The 18,454-nt window shown below is 30.8% G+C and overlaps 1 protein-coding gene across 4 annotated transcripts; it reads right to left on the minus strand.

The window, feature by feature from the left end:
* Positions 1-397: 397 nt before the first annotated feature.
* On the minus strand, positions 398-17,129 carry Had1 (beta Hydroxy acid dehydrogenase 1). Of its 4 annotated transcripts, XM_088227388.1 has the most exons (8): positions 16,725-16,775; positions 16,472-16,516; positions 11,545-11,716; positions 10,269-10,456; positions 5,869-6,059; positions 4,003-4,178; positions 3,743-3,907; positions 398-730 (listed from the first exon to the last, which is right to left on the minus strand). In XM_088227388.1, exons 3-8 carry the CDS (start codon positions 11,586-11,588, stop codon positions 544-546), a joined length of 951 nt encoding a protein of 316 aa, XP_088083514.1. In that variant the 5' UTR covers positions 11,589-11,716; positions 16,472-16,516; positions 16,725-16,775; the 3' UTR covers positions 398-543. The 4 variants fall into 4 exon arrangements, with proteins under 4 accessions (XP_088083514.1, XP_088083512.1, XP_088083513.1 ...); XM_088227386.1 differs by lacking the exon at positions 16,472-16,516 and having other exon boundaries at positions 16,725-17,129; XM_088227387.1 differs by lacking the exon at positions 16,472-16,516 and having other exon boundaries at positions 16,712-16,795.
* Positions 17,130-18,454: the final 1,325 nt, after the last annotated feature.

Here is an 18,454-nt window from a genome sequence, read left to right on the forward strand (position 1 = left end):
TCAACGATATACCCATCGAAATGCTTGAAAAAGTTTAGTGAAATTTTAGAACTCAGTTTGCTCAGTGTATTGACAATGGGGGGCCGTCACTTCACTGATACAATCTTTAAAACTTTTTAGTAAAAAACTTTGAATGATGTGTTACACGAGGAAAAAAAAAAGATATGTCCACTCCTTTTTTTTATAAACCTTTCAAATTAGCAAAGTAAGCTGCCGCACCTTGTACTTTGCACACCTATGTATTTGCCCCATACATACTTTGTAAACTTTTAAAAATGCAAACATATATAATTCTGAATAATCATTTTTCTATTTATTCCCGACGGATTATGATTAGTTCTCATATTGTGTGACTCATATTATATTTAATTTTATGGAGATAAAAAGACATCGCATCTTCAGTGGTAAATTTTTATGCATAAATGGAAGTTTGTAAGTAATCCAATATCTTTATAAAATAATACATCATTTTTATAATGAGGACATAAAAGCCCACATCGTTAGTCTATTATGCGTCCAGTAATTTGTTAAGGAATGCGAATGTTATTTCATTTCATTTTTTAAAATTGATAGTTTGGTGAGACAAGCGTCTCTCCACGCTCTCCTGTCTTGTAGTTTATCAAGGGGGCACATTTGATTTAACTGCTCGCAAATTTCATCACATCCTGCAGCATCCATGTTAGGTGTTGGACCCATAGTTTCGCTCACTGAATATATTGTTTTTGCATACCTGAAAAAAATTGATGTTAACAAATATAAAAGTTATTTGTAATAGAAAAAACACATATCACCGACCTACTGTAAAAATACCAGTAACTAGAGTAGAACACATCGAAGAATCACGATGGAATACACTTATTAGTGAACAAGCATGAGCAAAAAGAATATCAATAGGGTTTTATCACTCAGGAGGAATATTGGATTTAACATACATAATTTTCAGACTCTTAGTTTTTATAAAAGTCTTAATAACCAATAATTTTATTCATAAATTTCGTTTGCAATATTCGATGTCTCAGAAAAGCCATTTTGTTCGGTTGGTAATTATTTAAATCATACAAATCCACTTAACAGTACACTAACCATACATTTATTTTAATGTTAGTAATGTTGTTGTCTATGCTTTTTCCCCCTCTCTCTAACCTTGTAGCTAGTAGCTACAGTAAAATGGGGCAACATTTGAATTGTAAGGTGACTTTGATCAGCGATTATATTGTTCATATTTCTCTATAACTCGGAAACCTCCGACAATTTTTAACTGTTTTTTCTATATGGTAATACGGAATATGCTTTAAATGCAAATTTATATAACTATATTTCAAGTAAGATTCCAAGAAATTTGCAGTAGAATAGTGAAGCTTTTTTAAAATTTTAAATTATGCAATACACTAAAGCAGTGGTGGCCAGCATTTTGTATACCATGTGCCAATTTATGACACATACAAGGTCAGATGCGCCATACAATTTGAACTTTTTTACCTTATTACGTTCATGTTTGGGGTTGTAAAATAGAGATAGGAACTGCTTCGCTTATGAGAGGAAAATTAATACCTCAATCACGGAATTCAAATAATTAATAGCCAATATTAATTTCACGAGTATATTTCACGTCTTCGTAAGAAACAAATAAAAGAATTGGTTTACTGGAATAAAAGTAATGGATTCTAAGTCGTTTGGTAAAATAAATGTTTTCAAAGCTGAGAAAGATGAAGTTTCTACCATGCATGAAAAGGATACAACAGAAACAAATATACAGAATTGGTTTACTGGAATAAAAGTAATGGATTCTAAGTCGTTTGGTAAAATAAATGTTTTCAAAGCTGAGAAAGATGAAGTTTCTACCATGCATGAAAAGGATACAACCTCTCTTTCTGATCTGATAATAATGTCAGCTAATGAAAAAATTCTTAAACACAATTTTCTACGACCCCCCTTAATGCTTGGCGCCAAATACAAATCTGCAAAGTTAGCTGCCGCACACTGTAATTAACTAAACCCACCATTACACATCATAAGCACTGTAATAAGACTAACTTTCGTATTTCCTGTTCAAAAAATCCTTGAGAGTTTGACCTGTAAAGCATCACATTCACATAGAATGTGTATAGGTTTTTCCTCATCTGGACTGCAGAATCTACATCTAGATATCTACATGAGAGAATGCGGGTATTGTCCTTGGCTCTATCCGACCGAGTTTCTCCAGGGTATGCTTGGCTACAACAGTTTAGAGACTAGAAGGAATGTGTATTTGACTACACATTTTTATCGATTGTTGCGCATATGATCGATTCTGAGATTATGATGAGCATTGGTTTGTATGTTCCTGATAATTACCTAAGACAGCGTCAGCATAGATTGTTTCATATTCCGATATACAAGACCAACCTGCCGATGGTTATGCCTGTTGGAAGGGCTACCGCTATGCTGAACATCGCTCTGGATGTTGATCTGTTCCATATATCCGAAGGGGTTTTCCGGAGCACAATTATCTTACTATTTTGACAAGATCTTTATGTATTTTTTGTCTTTTTATTATTATAACGTATTAAATTATAGTTTTTAATGTGTGCATTATTCAAAATAAATTAATCGAATTGAATCTAGGAGTTTCGGAAATGTTCATTCTAGCAAGATGTTTGTTCAATCTGCAGTCCCTGTAAATTGATCGTTTTAGGTAAAAGTGGTATGTATTTTAAAACTCAAAAAACTCAAATTTATTCATTGTTGTGAGAGTTAGGAAAATAATAAAATATCACGCTGGATGTATTCCTGGCAAACCCAATTATATTTTGTGATAGATATCGCCGACAGCAATCAATCGCCGCATATGTAATATCACCGCCTACGTCATTCAGTTACGCCTTTTGGCGGTAAATATATTCAAACATTGCTACTAAAAACAAAAAAAAATCATTATACAATTGTAAATGTCACCTTAATGTTTTTAAAAAATCGTGGTCAAATTTGAGTTGTCGACGATATACAACTGTCAATATTATGTAGTTATTTAGTGAAGGTATGTTTGTACACTTAAAAGGGTTTGAAAATGAATTAATAAACGTAGTTATAAAATACATAATGTATATAATGGTAAAAATCACAAAACTTATCTCACGAAGACTTTATTTAAATACAACTTTATTTATCATCATTGGTGTTATATTTATAAATGCTTGGAGATAAGTTTATTTACTGAAAACACTGAACGGAGTAGAGATAAGATAGTATAAATAATTCATATTAAATCAGGTACAAAATACTGATCTTAGGTTGTGTAAATCCGTAGCATGAAATTACTCCGTTGGTGCACATCATAGCAAATAAAGAAAAAAATATTACAGATAAAAAATCCCTAGTACATAGTTCCTATATTAATAAATCATTTTTAATGATTACTACAGATTTATTATATAATAGAATGATTCAAAGGTTTTTTTAAAAGGAAAGGTATTATGTCAAATGGCCATCGTTCATTGTTTAGTTAAAAATTTCACGTACATAAATGGCCCTACAGCTGCGTATATAAATAAAAGTGGACAACATGAATTATTTTATCTTAAATATGGTTTTATGAATGTTTAAACGATACCGAGATACAATTCTATTCCCTAAATATTTTGTATGGGGTTAGTCTAAACAACTGTATCTCAATTAAGTACTGTGTTGTAATGTTGAACAAAATATTTTTTTAAAACTTGATGCTAAAACAAGTAGCTGGATATTAATGATGCATAGTAAATACCTTTCCACATAGCTCTTCATGCCTTCAGCATTCAAGTGCGCTGTCTCAAGTGGTCCAAGGAAAGCATATCTCATTCCTAATCCTTCAGACATGACCTTATCAATATCTTTCACATCTAAAACTTTGTCAGATACAAGTCTCCAGACTTCGTTTAATATAGCATACCTATAAAAAAATGCAACACGTATTTATATTCATTAATCTAGATCAGTTGTTAAGTGGTAAACTGTTAATGAAAAATGACATTTTAGTCTAATTACTGGATTCTGTTGAGAACAAATCCGGGCATTTCTTTGGAAAGGGATACCGGAGCTTGTCCTATTTCTTCCATAAGTTCCCTGGTCTTAGCAGCAACTTCAGGCTTAGTCCATGGAGATGGAACTATTTCCACCAGCGGTACATAATAAGGTGGATTCACTGGATGTGATACAATCACCTAGTAAATAAAAGTCATATTAGTGCATCAAAATGAGATGAAGTTGAAGGCTAAGGATTGCATCAGTTTTCAATTTACACTGTAGAATGAATTTACAATGAATTATATTTGATGTTAAGGCCTAAATGAATAATAAAAATTTACAAAAATATAATGTGTAGTGTAAAAACTACAAACTGCTGATTGAAAAGATGAAGGCTTTCAATGATTTTCCAGCAAAATAACTGAATCTTCAAAATAAAACTTATCTTTAACATTAGTAATATACATTTAAAAAAATAAAAAGCTGAACTATGTGCCATAGAATTAAGAATAGTCTAGAAACCGCATACAAGCATCAAACAGAAGGCGACTAAAGTACTCATAAATGGGTAGTTTTACGTTTTGACCCATTAGTTTCTTTGTAGACGTCGCTCAGTACGCAACTCCTGATTTGAATTCAACTATGGCGTGTTGTGTCTTTTTAAAGTGTAGAAATACTGCTACGATCTTAAAAAAACAGAATGGGATCACATTTCATGTGTAATTAGCAAATGAATGTGCAAGTAGAAAACACATTACTTAAAAATAGAATTATTTTTCCATCTATCAGATTGTTTAAGAAAAGAAAATGGATATTTCTTTAGTGTTGCCAGGGTAGTAAATTTTTTTAGCCTACTTTGCTCATCTAATGAGAGAACTAATGAAAATTGGACCTCGGATTAAACAACTCTGTGGTGGACATTTGACCGACATTATCTTTTAAACAACAAATACTATTTAACATGATATAAAAATATCCATTTTATGTAAAATAAAATTTGTTTTATATTTTAAGTTCAAAGTTCATTAATTCAATTACTCTTATAAAATGACCCTTTACTTATCTACTCTGTTGTGTCAATCAATATTTCCGCGTGCATAATAAAATTTTAGAGAAATTAACAGATTGCTTTTTTTTTACCTTACATTTGTGTTATGATTATATTTTTTCCCATCGTGTAAAATTACGCGGCGACATCACGAATGCGCGCGGTGAAAGTGGGGCATAGTGGGGGGGATTTTTTAACACAGTCCGATGTATTCAAATATGATTCTACGCTCCTTCTGGACTATTCTTAATTCTATGCTATGTGCCCAAATCTCTATTCAAAGAATTTTATAAATCAGACAGCAATATTTACTGAAGGCAGTGGTGGTCACTTATACTAACAGAGACAGACACCCATCAGTTTCTTTTTATGATACTCAGGGTTTTTCATAGTGATCTGACTCGACAAATAGTTAGAATTACTTTTGCACAGAGACTTTCTCTTACATAGAACAAAATATATACTATAATGCCAGAACCGTGGAAATGTACGAGTCTCAAACCAAATTATTAAAGCCAGATTACTGACCGCTTTCCTTAACGAAATTGGCTGCGGAGAGTCCGAAAGGTTGATGATAGCAGATAGATGGCCACTACGTATTCTTGTTTGAATTGATATTTTATACAGGTAAATTTTTTAAGTTCTTTATTACTTCATTATGTAACCACTTTTTTATAAAAATATTGTTTTTCATATATACCTATCTATATTACATAATATTATGTATTTAGCTAATAAAATAATATCTTTTCGACTGTCTTAGAACAGGGTTCCTTACCTTGACTAGACAGTCAAAGTAATAATTGTATGTACATATAATAACATAAATATGTGCCTACCTGGGATCTGTGCTTCATGTTCTCAGAAAACAGTGATGGAACAAAAGTACTGGTAGAACTTGAAATTATGGTTTTATTGTCTACGATGGAATCAATATCTTTGTAAAGCTTTTTCTTCCAGTCAATATTTTCAGGAATACATTCTTGTACAAAAAGCGCTCCTTTCATTGTGTCCTGAAGACTTAATGATCCTAAAATTAAATTTATAGTATATGTCAAGAGCTATAATAGATATCAGCTTTTGATTTACAATATCTTTCGGCACGGAACATTTATGTAAAAAAGTACTACACAAATTGTAAAAGAACGAATAAATAAATATGAAACAACAAGGGGTGTTTAGTGAACAAAATTGACAACCAAATAACAACATTAAAAGGCCAAGAAAAGATCTGTTTTTTTTTTCACCTACTATGCTAGTCAAATGGACTTACTTAAAAATATGACAAAAAAAAAATTGTGGATAAAATTCAACAAATTTTGCATACATACTTATAAGTAAAAAAATCAATCAAATGTTTTTTATACATTTATGATTCAGATCATTACACGTCATGTTACACAACTATTGTAGTGCTTTCACACTTATAGATTACGAAGACAGGGTATAGTCTAAGCTTATAACTGAGTTGCACAGTTTAAACCTGCGTTGTGCCAGCAGGTGCCCTGCAAGACATCGGACCCTCCCATATGGAGATATTTAGCCATATTTTATGGCATTTAATTATTTTTTCTAGCGTTGATTACAATTAGGTTTAGTTTACCAATATTTTTTGTCATCAGTTTTCAAGGCCGAGCATTTAATAAATAAAGTCGGTAACTTACAGATGTAATATATGAAAGAATGTCACCACATTATCAATATAAAAGAAGTCGCTAATTGCGGCAAATTTGCTTAACATTATAAGAATACCTAAGTATAATTATGCAAGAAACCAGATAACCTACATATAAGTAGAACATGGAAAATAATAGTAACTATGAGAGTGTTTGCACAAGATTGCTTATATTTATTTATTTTAAATTTATATGTACATTACAGCACACCTGTCAATTACAATGTACATACGAGTAATTTTTTTTAATGTAAAAAGAGTCCAAAATGGAAAACTAACGGTATAGACATATGAACATGTAGTTAATAAAAAAAAGAAAATCTAAATCACCAATCTTTTTCTTGGGGTAAACTTTTGATATGTTTTTACTCCATTTTATCTTGAGAACAAACACAAGGTAAAGTAATAACAAATATTCTAAAAACATGTTTTTAAGTTAAATTTTATCAGTAAAAGTCAAAAGAAAGAATAAATAATGCCAGTAAAAAGGCTAAATGAGAGATGCACCATAAAGTAAACTTTGCAGGAGTCAATTTAAGATTTTTAAAGTGAAAAATGAGCATACCTTTTTTATTTTGAATTAATTAAAAACAATGAAGGTAAGACAGGACCTGTAAAACTATTGGGACAAGTTAGGATGAATACTAAAAATTAACAACAATTTGTAAAAATAAGTAAAATTTTGTAATATAAATCCATTGATTTTATGAACGCTGTTACAAGCGTGTTTTTTATATAAACGCCAAAATTTATGTCCGATATCCACCTCGGCTTATACCACGCAATGTAAAATTCAAAAAAAGTGATATAATATAACTCGATTTGGCTATAGTGGTGCATCAGTCACTTAGCCTTTTAACGGTAGATATGTAAGTAATTGTTTTATTCTATTTATTAAACTTTTTGTACATAATGTTAATTGTACATTGGCGGGCTTGTTTTTCTTCCAACCAACCAATAAAATAAGTTTTATTTTTATAATTTAAGTTACCAAGTATATTCGATAGAAAATAAAAATAAAAGAGCTAAAGATATATAAAAACAGAAATAACTGTATTTGTGTATAAATTACCTTAAATCAATACTATTACTCAAGGGGAAAAAGGAAAAAAGAGAAAAGGAGGAGAGATTAAGGAAGAGAAAGGAGATGTTTCTTCAGACGTGATTAAAACAGAGATACTGTAGTAACATCTTTGATGGTGGATAGATGATAATTCCACAGTGGAGCCGCATGGACACTATATGAGTTATAGAAGAAAGAGGAATTGTGGTTTGAGAATGAGAACAAAGAGGTAAACCATGAACTGATAAGCGTTTAAATTTTTCACGAAGGTATATAGGAGCGCTAAGACTATGAAGTATAGTGAACAGAAGTGAGAGGGAGTGATAGTCTATCTGCTGTCTAATTTTGAGCCATTTCGGTTGCCAAGTTTAGTAGTCACACTTTTTTTTTAAAAAAGGAAACATTTGCGTTCTAAGTATTTACCCAAATATTTAGATTTTTGGGGCCATTTTCAACGAGTTGTAAATAACTCACTATTAGAAAATGGAAATCAAGTTGGGGTAGAGTACGGTTCGAACTTTGGACCTCTGATCCGTGATTCCGCAACACTGGCCACTGGACCACAACCCGATTCAAATAATATAATATATAGATAATATTTGTCTTCATACATATATTTGATTTCTTTCGTTAAAGCAATTAATATATATTTGTAAAATACGATATAATTAGACAGGATATTAAGATATTAACGCCATTCAAGTAGTGAGTGATAATAATTATCACTATGGCAATAGTATTACTGTTACCGGTTGAGTAATGGGCGTATCCAGAAATGGTATGATATGTAGTGATAAAAATTGAAAGCACCTTTTTTTACGATAATAATATTTCATATAAATAATAAAAAATCACAAACATCTTATACCCGTATGCAGAGACAAAACTTAAGGTGAGAAAAGTACATTCTAATCTCAAATGCAGAGAATAACCCGAAGGTGAAGACAATAGAATGTACTTTCCTCACCTTAAGGTTTGTCTCTGCATACGGGTATTAGAGTAACACAATGTGGCTCAGTATAATTTTTTTTGAAACACAACACATTTGTAAATGATTCATTGGATCTAATACTAGTATACAATCACTTACCGACTTTATGTGTCTACTGGTTTCGAGACGTACCCGTCTCTTCATCAGGACACTCACTACACCAACATGCAAATACTTGAATACACTTTCACCTTTACCATCACCGTAGTATACATAGTATTTATGAAAAAATACATAAATTACATGAGGGGTTAAAGGGGATGCTAACACCATGATGGTAATTTATGTATTTGTCTGTAAATACTATGTATACTACAGTGATGGTAAAGGTAAAAGTATAATTTTGTATTTGTAAGTTGGTGTAGTGCGTGTCCTGACAAAGAGACGGGTACGTTTTGAAACCATAGTTAATTATTTTTTTTATTTGACCACTAAGGTCAATTGAATAATATATATTGTCAATGATACTGCATCATCATCATTCCTTTTCTATAGGGCACTGCATTGGTACACCAATCGCAGTGTATCTTCATCATTTGTGTTACATGAAGGTAAGATGATCAGTCTTACGCTTCAGGTACCAGTCCAGGAACTATAAAATATTCTAGCGTAAAAACACCTTTTTAAATAAATATTTCTTGGTAGGCAAATGCGCTGACCACTACACCACGAGGCGGGACAACTACTGCAATACCGTGTAATTATCAATTTAATTTTTTGGCAGGGGAACCTAAAAACCGTTCTGTCAATATATTACTCAAAATTTCAAATACCGCTGGAGTATCGGAAAAACTATCATTATTTAATTTAGAGTCAAAATGGCAATAATTTAAAACGAATGGCTCTTAGTCCCTACAACAAATTTACTGTAATAAAACATTTTTGTTAAAAAAAAAACAGGTTACACAGTGTTACAGTATTGATGGAAATCTTGAAAAAAAACTACTTGGAAATCTTAGAAATTATAAAAGCGATTCAAATAAGAAAGAAAAAAAAACCAAATAAACAATTTTCCTTTAGTCCATTCCTGTCTAGTTTTGAGCGTATCTATCTCACATTATGCTTCCCACCCTCACAAGAAAAAAAGACTTGATTTATTAGTTTCATACGCAGCATAATACTGATAGAGTCATTATTTAAGTGTATCTTGATCAAGAAGTTTGTATAGCTTTGAAACCGGTCAGTAGAAAAAAAAAGTGGTTAAAAACAAAGTTGTTTTTATTTATTTAATTACATCTTATTTTTATAAGTAATGCAATTTATGAGGCAGCAAGTAAAAAAATAAATTATCAACAGTGTTTTAATTGAACGGTACTAAAATATCATTATTGAACTTTTTTAGGTATTCTAGGGTAGTCTAAAGTTTTCAATATTAGGACTGAATAAGAAGTACTTTCTACTGCTTCAATTTAATATGGGAATTTTGATTTCACAATAACACTATCCAGTTTATCCTACATAACATTACATTTTTTAGGAATGAGTTGAAACCAATGAGAGAAAATATTACCTTTAATGCAGTTGAACTGTTGATCGGCAGATAATTTGCCTCTGAGGAGTCCCTTGTCTTGAAGAGTTGTTAATTGTTTCCGAATATCAGAGAGGGCAGATTCGATTTGCTCGGGTAAAATATCAAATATGACAATTTGATATCCAACCGAAGCAAACAGCATCGACCAGGAGCGGCCAATCAAACCGCTAAGAAAAGGAAATAATTATTATATGTCTTTGTGGAATAATAAAAATGGTTTTCTAACAAAACATAACAATTACTTTACTGTACAACATTTTTGTGGAAATAGATTTATCTGGATTTTGTGTAGTCTGCTTAACTAAGTACAACCTGTTTTAAGGCATACATTTTTATACGCAGTGCAAAATTATAGTAAAACGGGTATTCATTATACAATTAAAAATACAAAGGCTCGATGGCTACTCTCAGGTAAAAATCCCGAAAAAGTAAGTTGAGCGGAGATAAGTCTGCCTCGTGGTTGATTAGAGCTTTTGGATACCATGCCTGAGGTACTAGGGGCGGTATTTTGAATGCTATAGCGCACATGGAGAATGCTTTATTAGAATGTATTTATATACAAAATACACACCAACAAAGGCCCAGGCTTGATTCCCAGTAAGGTCAATATGACATATGTATTTAAAGAAGTCATTTTCACTTGATATTTCGTAGTCTGTGAACTGGATTTGAAATGCAAAACTAATCACCTTACATTCATGTTAAAAAAAAAACTGGTTGTGCAAACATATCATGTTTCTTTTTTCAAAAAACGAACATTCACTGTTTTCCCATAGGGGTATGCAGAATGAGGGTAGAATGTCAGATCACTCTGTCTTTGTATACAGACCTTATTTCCTCTACATTCATACATCTTCTCATGTATTCTGTATCTGAGTATTCTGACTTTTGACAAGTCCATCCTCAAGTATTTGTTTGATTTGTCATGCTATGTCTTTCTCGATATCTGCATCTATCAAAATTTGCCTGGTAAATCTTTTTAGCCGTTCTTTCGCCGTCCATTCGCTGTACATGTCCGAACTAAGGCAGAACTCCTTTCATGATTTTGTTGATAATGTTTATCTCAGTCCTACATAATGCACAGATCATGACATTTGTGCACCCATATTACATAGTTGCAATACACATTCGCCTGAGGAATAGCATTGCAACTGCATTTAGTCTAATTTTATCCTTTTTTTTTTAAATCAATATTTTCAAAGTGTATAATTTTTTCTATTTAAATACAATACAAGAATGTATGAAAAATAATTACCTGCCAATAATACCAATTTTTTCACGCTGCGTGCTCGATGCCATGTTGTTATTATCTGTGTATAATTCAATGCTACTCTTATATTTATATCAAATTAAATAATACCACAAACAATTACGTAATTCAACACAGCTAACCCTTTGGTGTTTACTTATTATCGTTTTTCAATAATCTGAAAAAAAGTGATTAAAAAATATAATCAAAATGTTTTTACAGTTTTTATAAATTTACTTAATTTAATGCACAAATTGTTTTAATAAAAATAATTATATAGTTTTTTGATATCTCAACAGAAATGGGGAACCATTGTAAGAATGGAATATGGAAGTCTATGCATTTAGTCATGACAACTTAACACTGTTTTATACTCACCACTCTGCCTCAAGTTGAAACATGCATTTTTCTTCAATTTGTTGATTTTAGTGAAGTGAAAAAGCTTGAGATATTATTCTCGTATACATAAAAATATTAAAAATGATTTTACCCTAACTTTTCTACTAACATTCCGAAAAATTGCATTAATTATATTGTAAAGTGTGAAGTAATAGTAAGATATTTTTGCTAAGATCTTTGATTATTTAAAAGGTCATGTATTAAAGACCTTCAATAAAGATATAATGGAAAGTGTGCTGCGGAATATTAAGTCAATGAACCGTAAATTCAAGAATACAATATATCAGATGTATGGTCTGTCAAAAAAGAGAAACTTGTAATTGACCAAGGGCTTTGATGTTCTTGTGGCCTTCCTCTCACAGTTTAACTTTAAAAACAACCACAATATTGTAATAGAATGCCATAACTTACAGTATATAACTTTAATCTATGGCCATGACCCTTTTTATAACCAATCCCAAAACACGCCTATTACAATTTGGTATTGCAAGAATGAAATTAGTTGTACGGTGTTCAAATGTTCAATAACGTGTTAATGTCTGTTGATGAACCAAGTAAACATAACAATTTTGTTTGTGTTAGTAGCAAACTCAAATGATTTATATGAAAACATAAGATACGTTCATTGGCTCATCGGTAGACTAGGAAACCAAGTCCGACTAAGCAAACTTTCTACCTAAATTTAAAGTAACCTTCTCTTGAGAAGTCAGTCAAATATTGCAGTGTAAAACCATCTTATGAACTAATATTTCAAGTTGATCCTCCCAGGAATTGAACCCAGGACCTCAAGCATGGTAGGGGAACACGCCAACCACTCTTCTACGAGACTGACTTTTCACTCCTCCATTTCCGTTTTTAGGATTTTTATCTAAGAGTAGACGTCGAGTCGAAAACACTCGTCCAGGATTATGGTTCTATTTCACACACAGAACTGTATTTTTATTTATTTAAACACTTTATATACACCTACAGTTTACATACATATGCATAAGAGCGGGCATATTGCCTTAAGGAAATTTCTTCCTACCAACCCAAACCATTCAAATTGATAAAATCAGTGGAACACGAATGTATCATAGGTTTATAATAATATCTTCATTATAAAACAAAAAATAAAGGTTCATATTTATATTTTTTTGTTTTCAATTGACTAAATATCTCACTATACTATGAAGAGTAGAAGGGGTAAAAAGGTAAGGAAAGAGGAGATTCTTCATCGGTGCTCTAGTATTTATATTTATGTATTTAATACTTAAAAACATAGTATTTTCAGTAATTAAATCAATGTTAGTGCCATGATACTAAATCAGTATCAAAATATATAACAATGATTGTCAAATAATATCTGTGTTTGTTCTTAAATGTAAAAGAGAAATCAATCTTGTCATACTTTAAAAAAATCTTTTAGAGAATGTTTCTCTTCAAATTTTTACTATAAATGATAAAATAAACATACAACAAACCGGGTTTTCAAGGGTTGAGTAGAAAATAAATGTTTATTTACTGATAAGTGTAGTACACAGAATGATAAACTGAAATGTAATCAGTAATCTATGGGGGCTGTGTGTATGTATCAAATTATTTTAAAATACAATGAGACTTGGAAATCTAGTGACTGTACAGTCAACCCTCGGTGTAATATGGAAACTGCACTATAAGAAATTCGGAATTAATACAAATCAGATTATTCATACTGCATTATATAGAAATCACGCTAAGCGAATTTCAGAAATATTTTATATTTATTTAGTCTTAAAATAGTACAAACATAATATATGAATGTCCTAATATTAATTTATATCTAATTATTATAAAAACATATACTAATTATTAACATTTCTAAACAATATATGTATGCTTAAAAAAAAAACTTCTATAAACTAAAAAATTCTAACTCGAACAAGATTACTTTTTAAAAACTAACGTATCTGCTAAAAAATGTTTTTTTTAACTTACATTTAAATGAAATAATATTTTTTTGTTCTCTTATTTCTAATGGTATTTCCTTATAATATAACTGTATAGCTCGGTGCATCAACGAGTTCTGTGTATTTATTTTCTTACGAAATGGTAGCCTTACTTCATTTTATTTCTTGTTTCATATCTGTGTTCACATTGATTAGAAAAAAGTGGAAAAAACCCTTTTAGTCAAATAATGAAATTGTATTATGCATAAGTTAGACCGATTTGTTTTGTATTACATACTTATACACACAAATATAACAATTTCATTCTCAAAGTTCAAGTTCTGAAGGATACGTTTAATAAATAAAATTGTATACAAAACATAATAAAAATTGCAATTAATATTTGTAATTTTACATATTTGAGTGTAGGTTTATTATTTTTACTTTTAATTTACAAAGGTAAATATGTACAAACATTTCATTTATAGTTTTTCAAATTCTATTCTTGTAAAATATAACTTTATTTATGACACATTACGCATATTGTTATTATAAGTTTGAAATCATTTTTAGTATAGTATTAAGTATCTATTATATTATAACCATATTATTGTATTATATGACTGTAGATTTCAATAAATTAATTTAAAACAAATTAAAATATGTTACTTAGTTCACACAATAAAATTATAAACTAAAAAAAATATTCCTATTAAAAAATTGCAGAGTGAGGAGTGTGGAGGGGGATGTCAGATGCGTCGCACATTCGCGAGACACCCTTTCCGCATTCCTGGTTTCTCCCAGGCAGAAGTAAGCAACCATTTTTTTCAATATTGTTAATAATTAGTATATGTTTTAATAATAATTAGATATAAGTTAATATTAGGACATTAATTTATTATGTTTGTACTATTTTAAGACTAAATAAAAATAAAATAAATATTTGAAAAAAAAAAAATGATTTTGACGTATATATTTTTTTTAATATGCCAATATGTCTTACGTAATACCGATCATCGTGGTTTCAGATGTGACAGTGTTGAAACACGGTGTATTATTGGCCTAACCCTTTTTTTCTAATGGGCCAAAAATTCTATTCACTTTCCAAATTTTCATCTTGGTTTCCGAATATAGTTTTATTTTGTAATTCAGCCAAAACCTCTTTATATGGAGCAATAGATAAACTTTTCAAGTCATTTACGTTGCTAGAATGTTATCTTGTATGAAAAACACGTTGCAATATAATAATTCATTCCACCGGCAACATTACTATCTCGCGAACCCTATATCCAATAAGGAGTTGTCCTGGCTGCGGAATATAAGAGAAGAGCAGAACCGAGATGCTTTTGCTATAGAGATCGCTGATGTCGGGGGGGACCTGACAAAGCACCGCAAGAAGTAATCATTTTCAATTCCAGTAAAAAGGCTGAATAGTGCAGAGCCAGTTTTACCAAATAACAAAAAAAAACATAGAATGGAATCCCTATATTTGTCAACTCCCATATTCGTTAGTATTTAACATGATATTTTTTTTATTCGAAGTCACTACCATGGCCAGTACTGGCGTTGCGACCCCATGATCAGAATTGGAATAAACATTGGCTGTTTTAATCGATAGTAAATTTTGTTCTTAACATTAACCTCCCTCCTCTTCCACTTCAAGTTTAAACTATTTTTTTTCATTTTTGTACCATTTTGAGGAGTTGGAAACAGATTGATTGAATTTCAGTTAATTCTAAAGAGAAAAATTGTTTCCATATTTGTCATATTCTATATTCGTTAGACCGCCAGTAACAGACAATGACAAATATAGAAGTTCCAATGTATTTTATTTTCATAAAACAATGAAGAAATAACTGACATATATATAATATTCTTAAAAAAATAATAAATAAGAGAATAAATTAATTAAACAAATATAAACAAATGGTAAAGGAAAAAAAAAGGAATGAATTTTTTGCCGTTTACATGTAGGAAAAAACAATATTGTTTTGTCCCAGGACTCGATCATTATCCATGTGTTAATGGCAGCAATAAAATATTTACTGGAAATTTCAATAAAAAACAAGTAAGCTATAAAATTTACATACAAATAAAAATACTATGAAAATTTATGTAGGTTAAATTTAAAATGTTCTAGAATACAAAAAAAAAACAAATTATTTCGTTTTAGCGTATACTATGTAGTGTTGTGTAGTGTATTATTATTATTATTATTATTTTATTATTTAAATCTTAAAATAGGGCACACATATCATACATATTGTTTTGTGTGTTCTAATAATAACATTGCAAATATATTTAATTTATAAATTGTTTATCACATATGTCTTGACCATTATTTTAAATTTTGATATGTTTTTTTCTTCATAAATATTTTTTTCCATTAGTAAGTAAGTATTAGTAAGTATACTATGAAACGGATGATTATCCTTTGTTGAATGTTGGAAATTCTGTTGATATCAGTAATGTCAATCAGAGATAATGTAGAACTATGATGTCAATGGCATTGATATAATATGTAATTGATCAATAGTGTTAAAATTAGAATATAAAAGTGAAAAGGTACTGAAAACTTATTTGTGGAAAAATCTGACTTTAACAAAACTGGAAATTATTGCACTCACCAAAGAATATTAAACTAACATCAATTTTATCCCGCTCAAATCACTCTGCAATAATATTTTTACACTTTTAATACCAAAATCAAAATCTTTAAAAATCAAATTTGTGTTATGTACGGAGTATTACATAGTTTGCGGTCACGATGTTAATGAAACATCACAAATGACTATGAATTTATGTAAAATATTATTTTTTCTATCAATAACTACATTATAAACAATGAAAACTCAAATTTGCTTAACTTATTGCCATCACCTGTTACGATCTGTCACATGCTGTCACGCACGGTCACGCATCTGTCACTCTGTCGTAAATATTTAGACTATGTCCATAGACTAAATATATATGGAGTTATAGAGGTTATGTCTATGGCCTTGGGTCGCTTTTCACCAATATACACTTTAGAGTAATAACCTAATAGAGTCACCCATACGGAGAAAAACCGTTCTGTTCTATGATTAGTGACCACAAACTTAGCTACATATTACAGCAATACTACGGGCCGTAGGTACTTGAATTGAAAACTGCTAGCGTAAACCAAAACCGTATTTTACACGTTTGTTGTTAAACTAAAAACCAAACTAAAACTAAACAAAAAATTTGGCACGTTTTTGTTTTATGCAATAGAGCTTAAGAGCTTCTCTAGAGAATTATCACTCTAACAATATATACCTATTATTATACCTACTATTTCCAATGCCTACTTTATCTAGTTGGTGTTGCTGTGCCTATAAGATTTAATTGTGTTTTTGTGAATGTTTGTGTTTTTGTGAATGTGCGTGTTTGTATACTGCTTCCACTATTACTTGCGGCGTAGCCTTTATACTCTAAGGACGTAGCCAACCTTACCGATTTTTCGGTAGATGTACTGATTTGTGAGCAATCTACCCGTCTACCGAAATCGATGGATGGGTCAAAAACATAAAAAACAACACCCAGTAAAATTTAAACGGGGTTTCTTTGAAACGCAGTTTATTTAAAACGGTGAATGCTTGCATTTTTTAGAACAGTATAGTTTTCGCGTTCTTCAAAAATGCCTTACAACTGGTTCAGTTTAATTTGCTACTCCGTTGTGGAAATACCTTCAGTTTTTGGCGTTTTTTTTACAACGGTAACGACTTCATGCTGTTTGAAATTTTGTTTTAAAAATACGGATGGACAAGGACACGGGACTGCTCGAATGTGGGGTGGAGTGGAGACGGGCCGGGGATATTTATGCAAGTAGGTAGGTATTGTGGATACATATTTGAAGTTATGGTATGGAGTGCGGTGGGGCTACTTTTGTGCCTGGTGATTTAGTTTGTGATTTTTTTCAAACGGCTTAATTTATTTGCATGAAAATGTTTTGAGTTTTAAGGGAGGGTAACTGTTTTAAAACAGCAGTTACATTTTTACCACCTCTACAATCTACCGATTTTTGCTTGATAGAAGTTGGCAACGCTGATTACTTGTCCTATCTTCTGTCGCTTCGTATGCTTGTATTTGTAAAATTTTCACTATAGTGATAGTTATAGAAGTATTGCCCTAGGTCATTGGCAATGGTTTATGGCCATGTACATAATTGCCTGTCATACTTAGAGATGAAAGGCGGTAAAATAACCGCGGTATTTTACGGGAATTTTACCAGATTTTGGTAAAATACGGTATTTTTCGGTAAGAAACGAATTTGACGTACTTATTTTTATTTTTAAAAGATATTACATATACGAGAAGCTTTGTTTTAGAACACTTTGCATGACTGCAATAAACAGGTTTAGATCCATCGGGTGGTTGTCGAGATTTATTAAAAGTATGGGACGTTCAAGGTCATTCGGTATGTACTTTTTTAACTTTTTATTATAAAAAGGGTTATTATGTTTTGAAACCTAACAGGATCGGTGGACATAGGGTCCTTAGTAAAACCTTAAGTATGTGACCTTGAACGACCACCGCTCATGCCACGATTTTGAAAAAATAGTGCTTAAAATCAGTTTTTTGTGTATAAT

The sequence above is a fragment of the Micrasema longulum genome, unplaced genomic scaffold, assembly GCF_059751315.1.
Source record: "Micrasema longulum isolate JH-2025_06_02 unplaced genomic scaffold, ASM5975131v1 h1tg000501l, whole genome shotgun sequence".
Taxonomy (NCBI): domain Eukaryota; kingdom Metazoa; phylum Arthropoda; class Insecta; order Trichoptera; family Brachycentridae; genus Micrasema; species Micrasema longulum.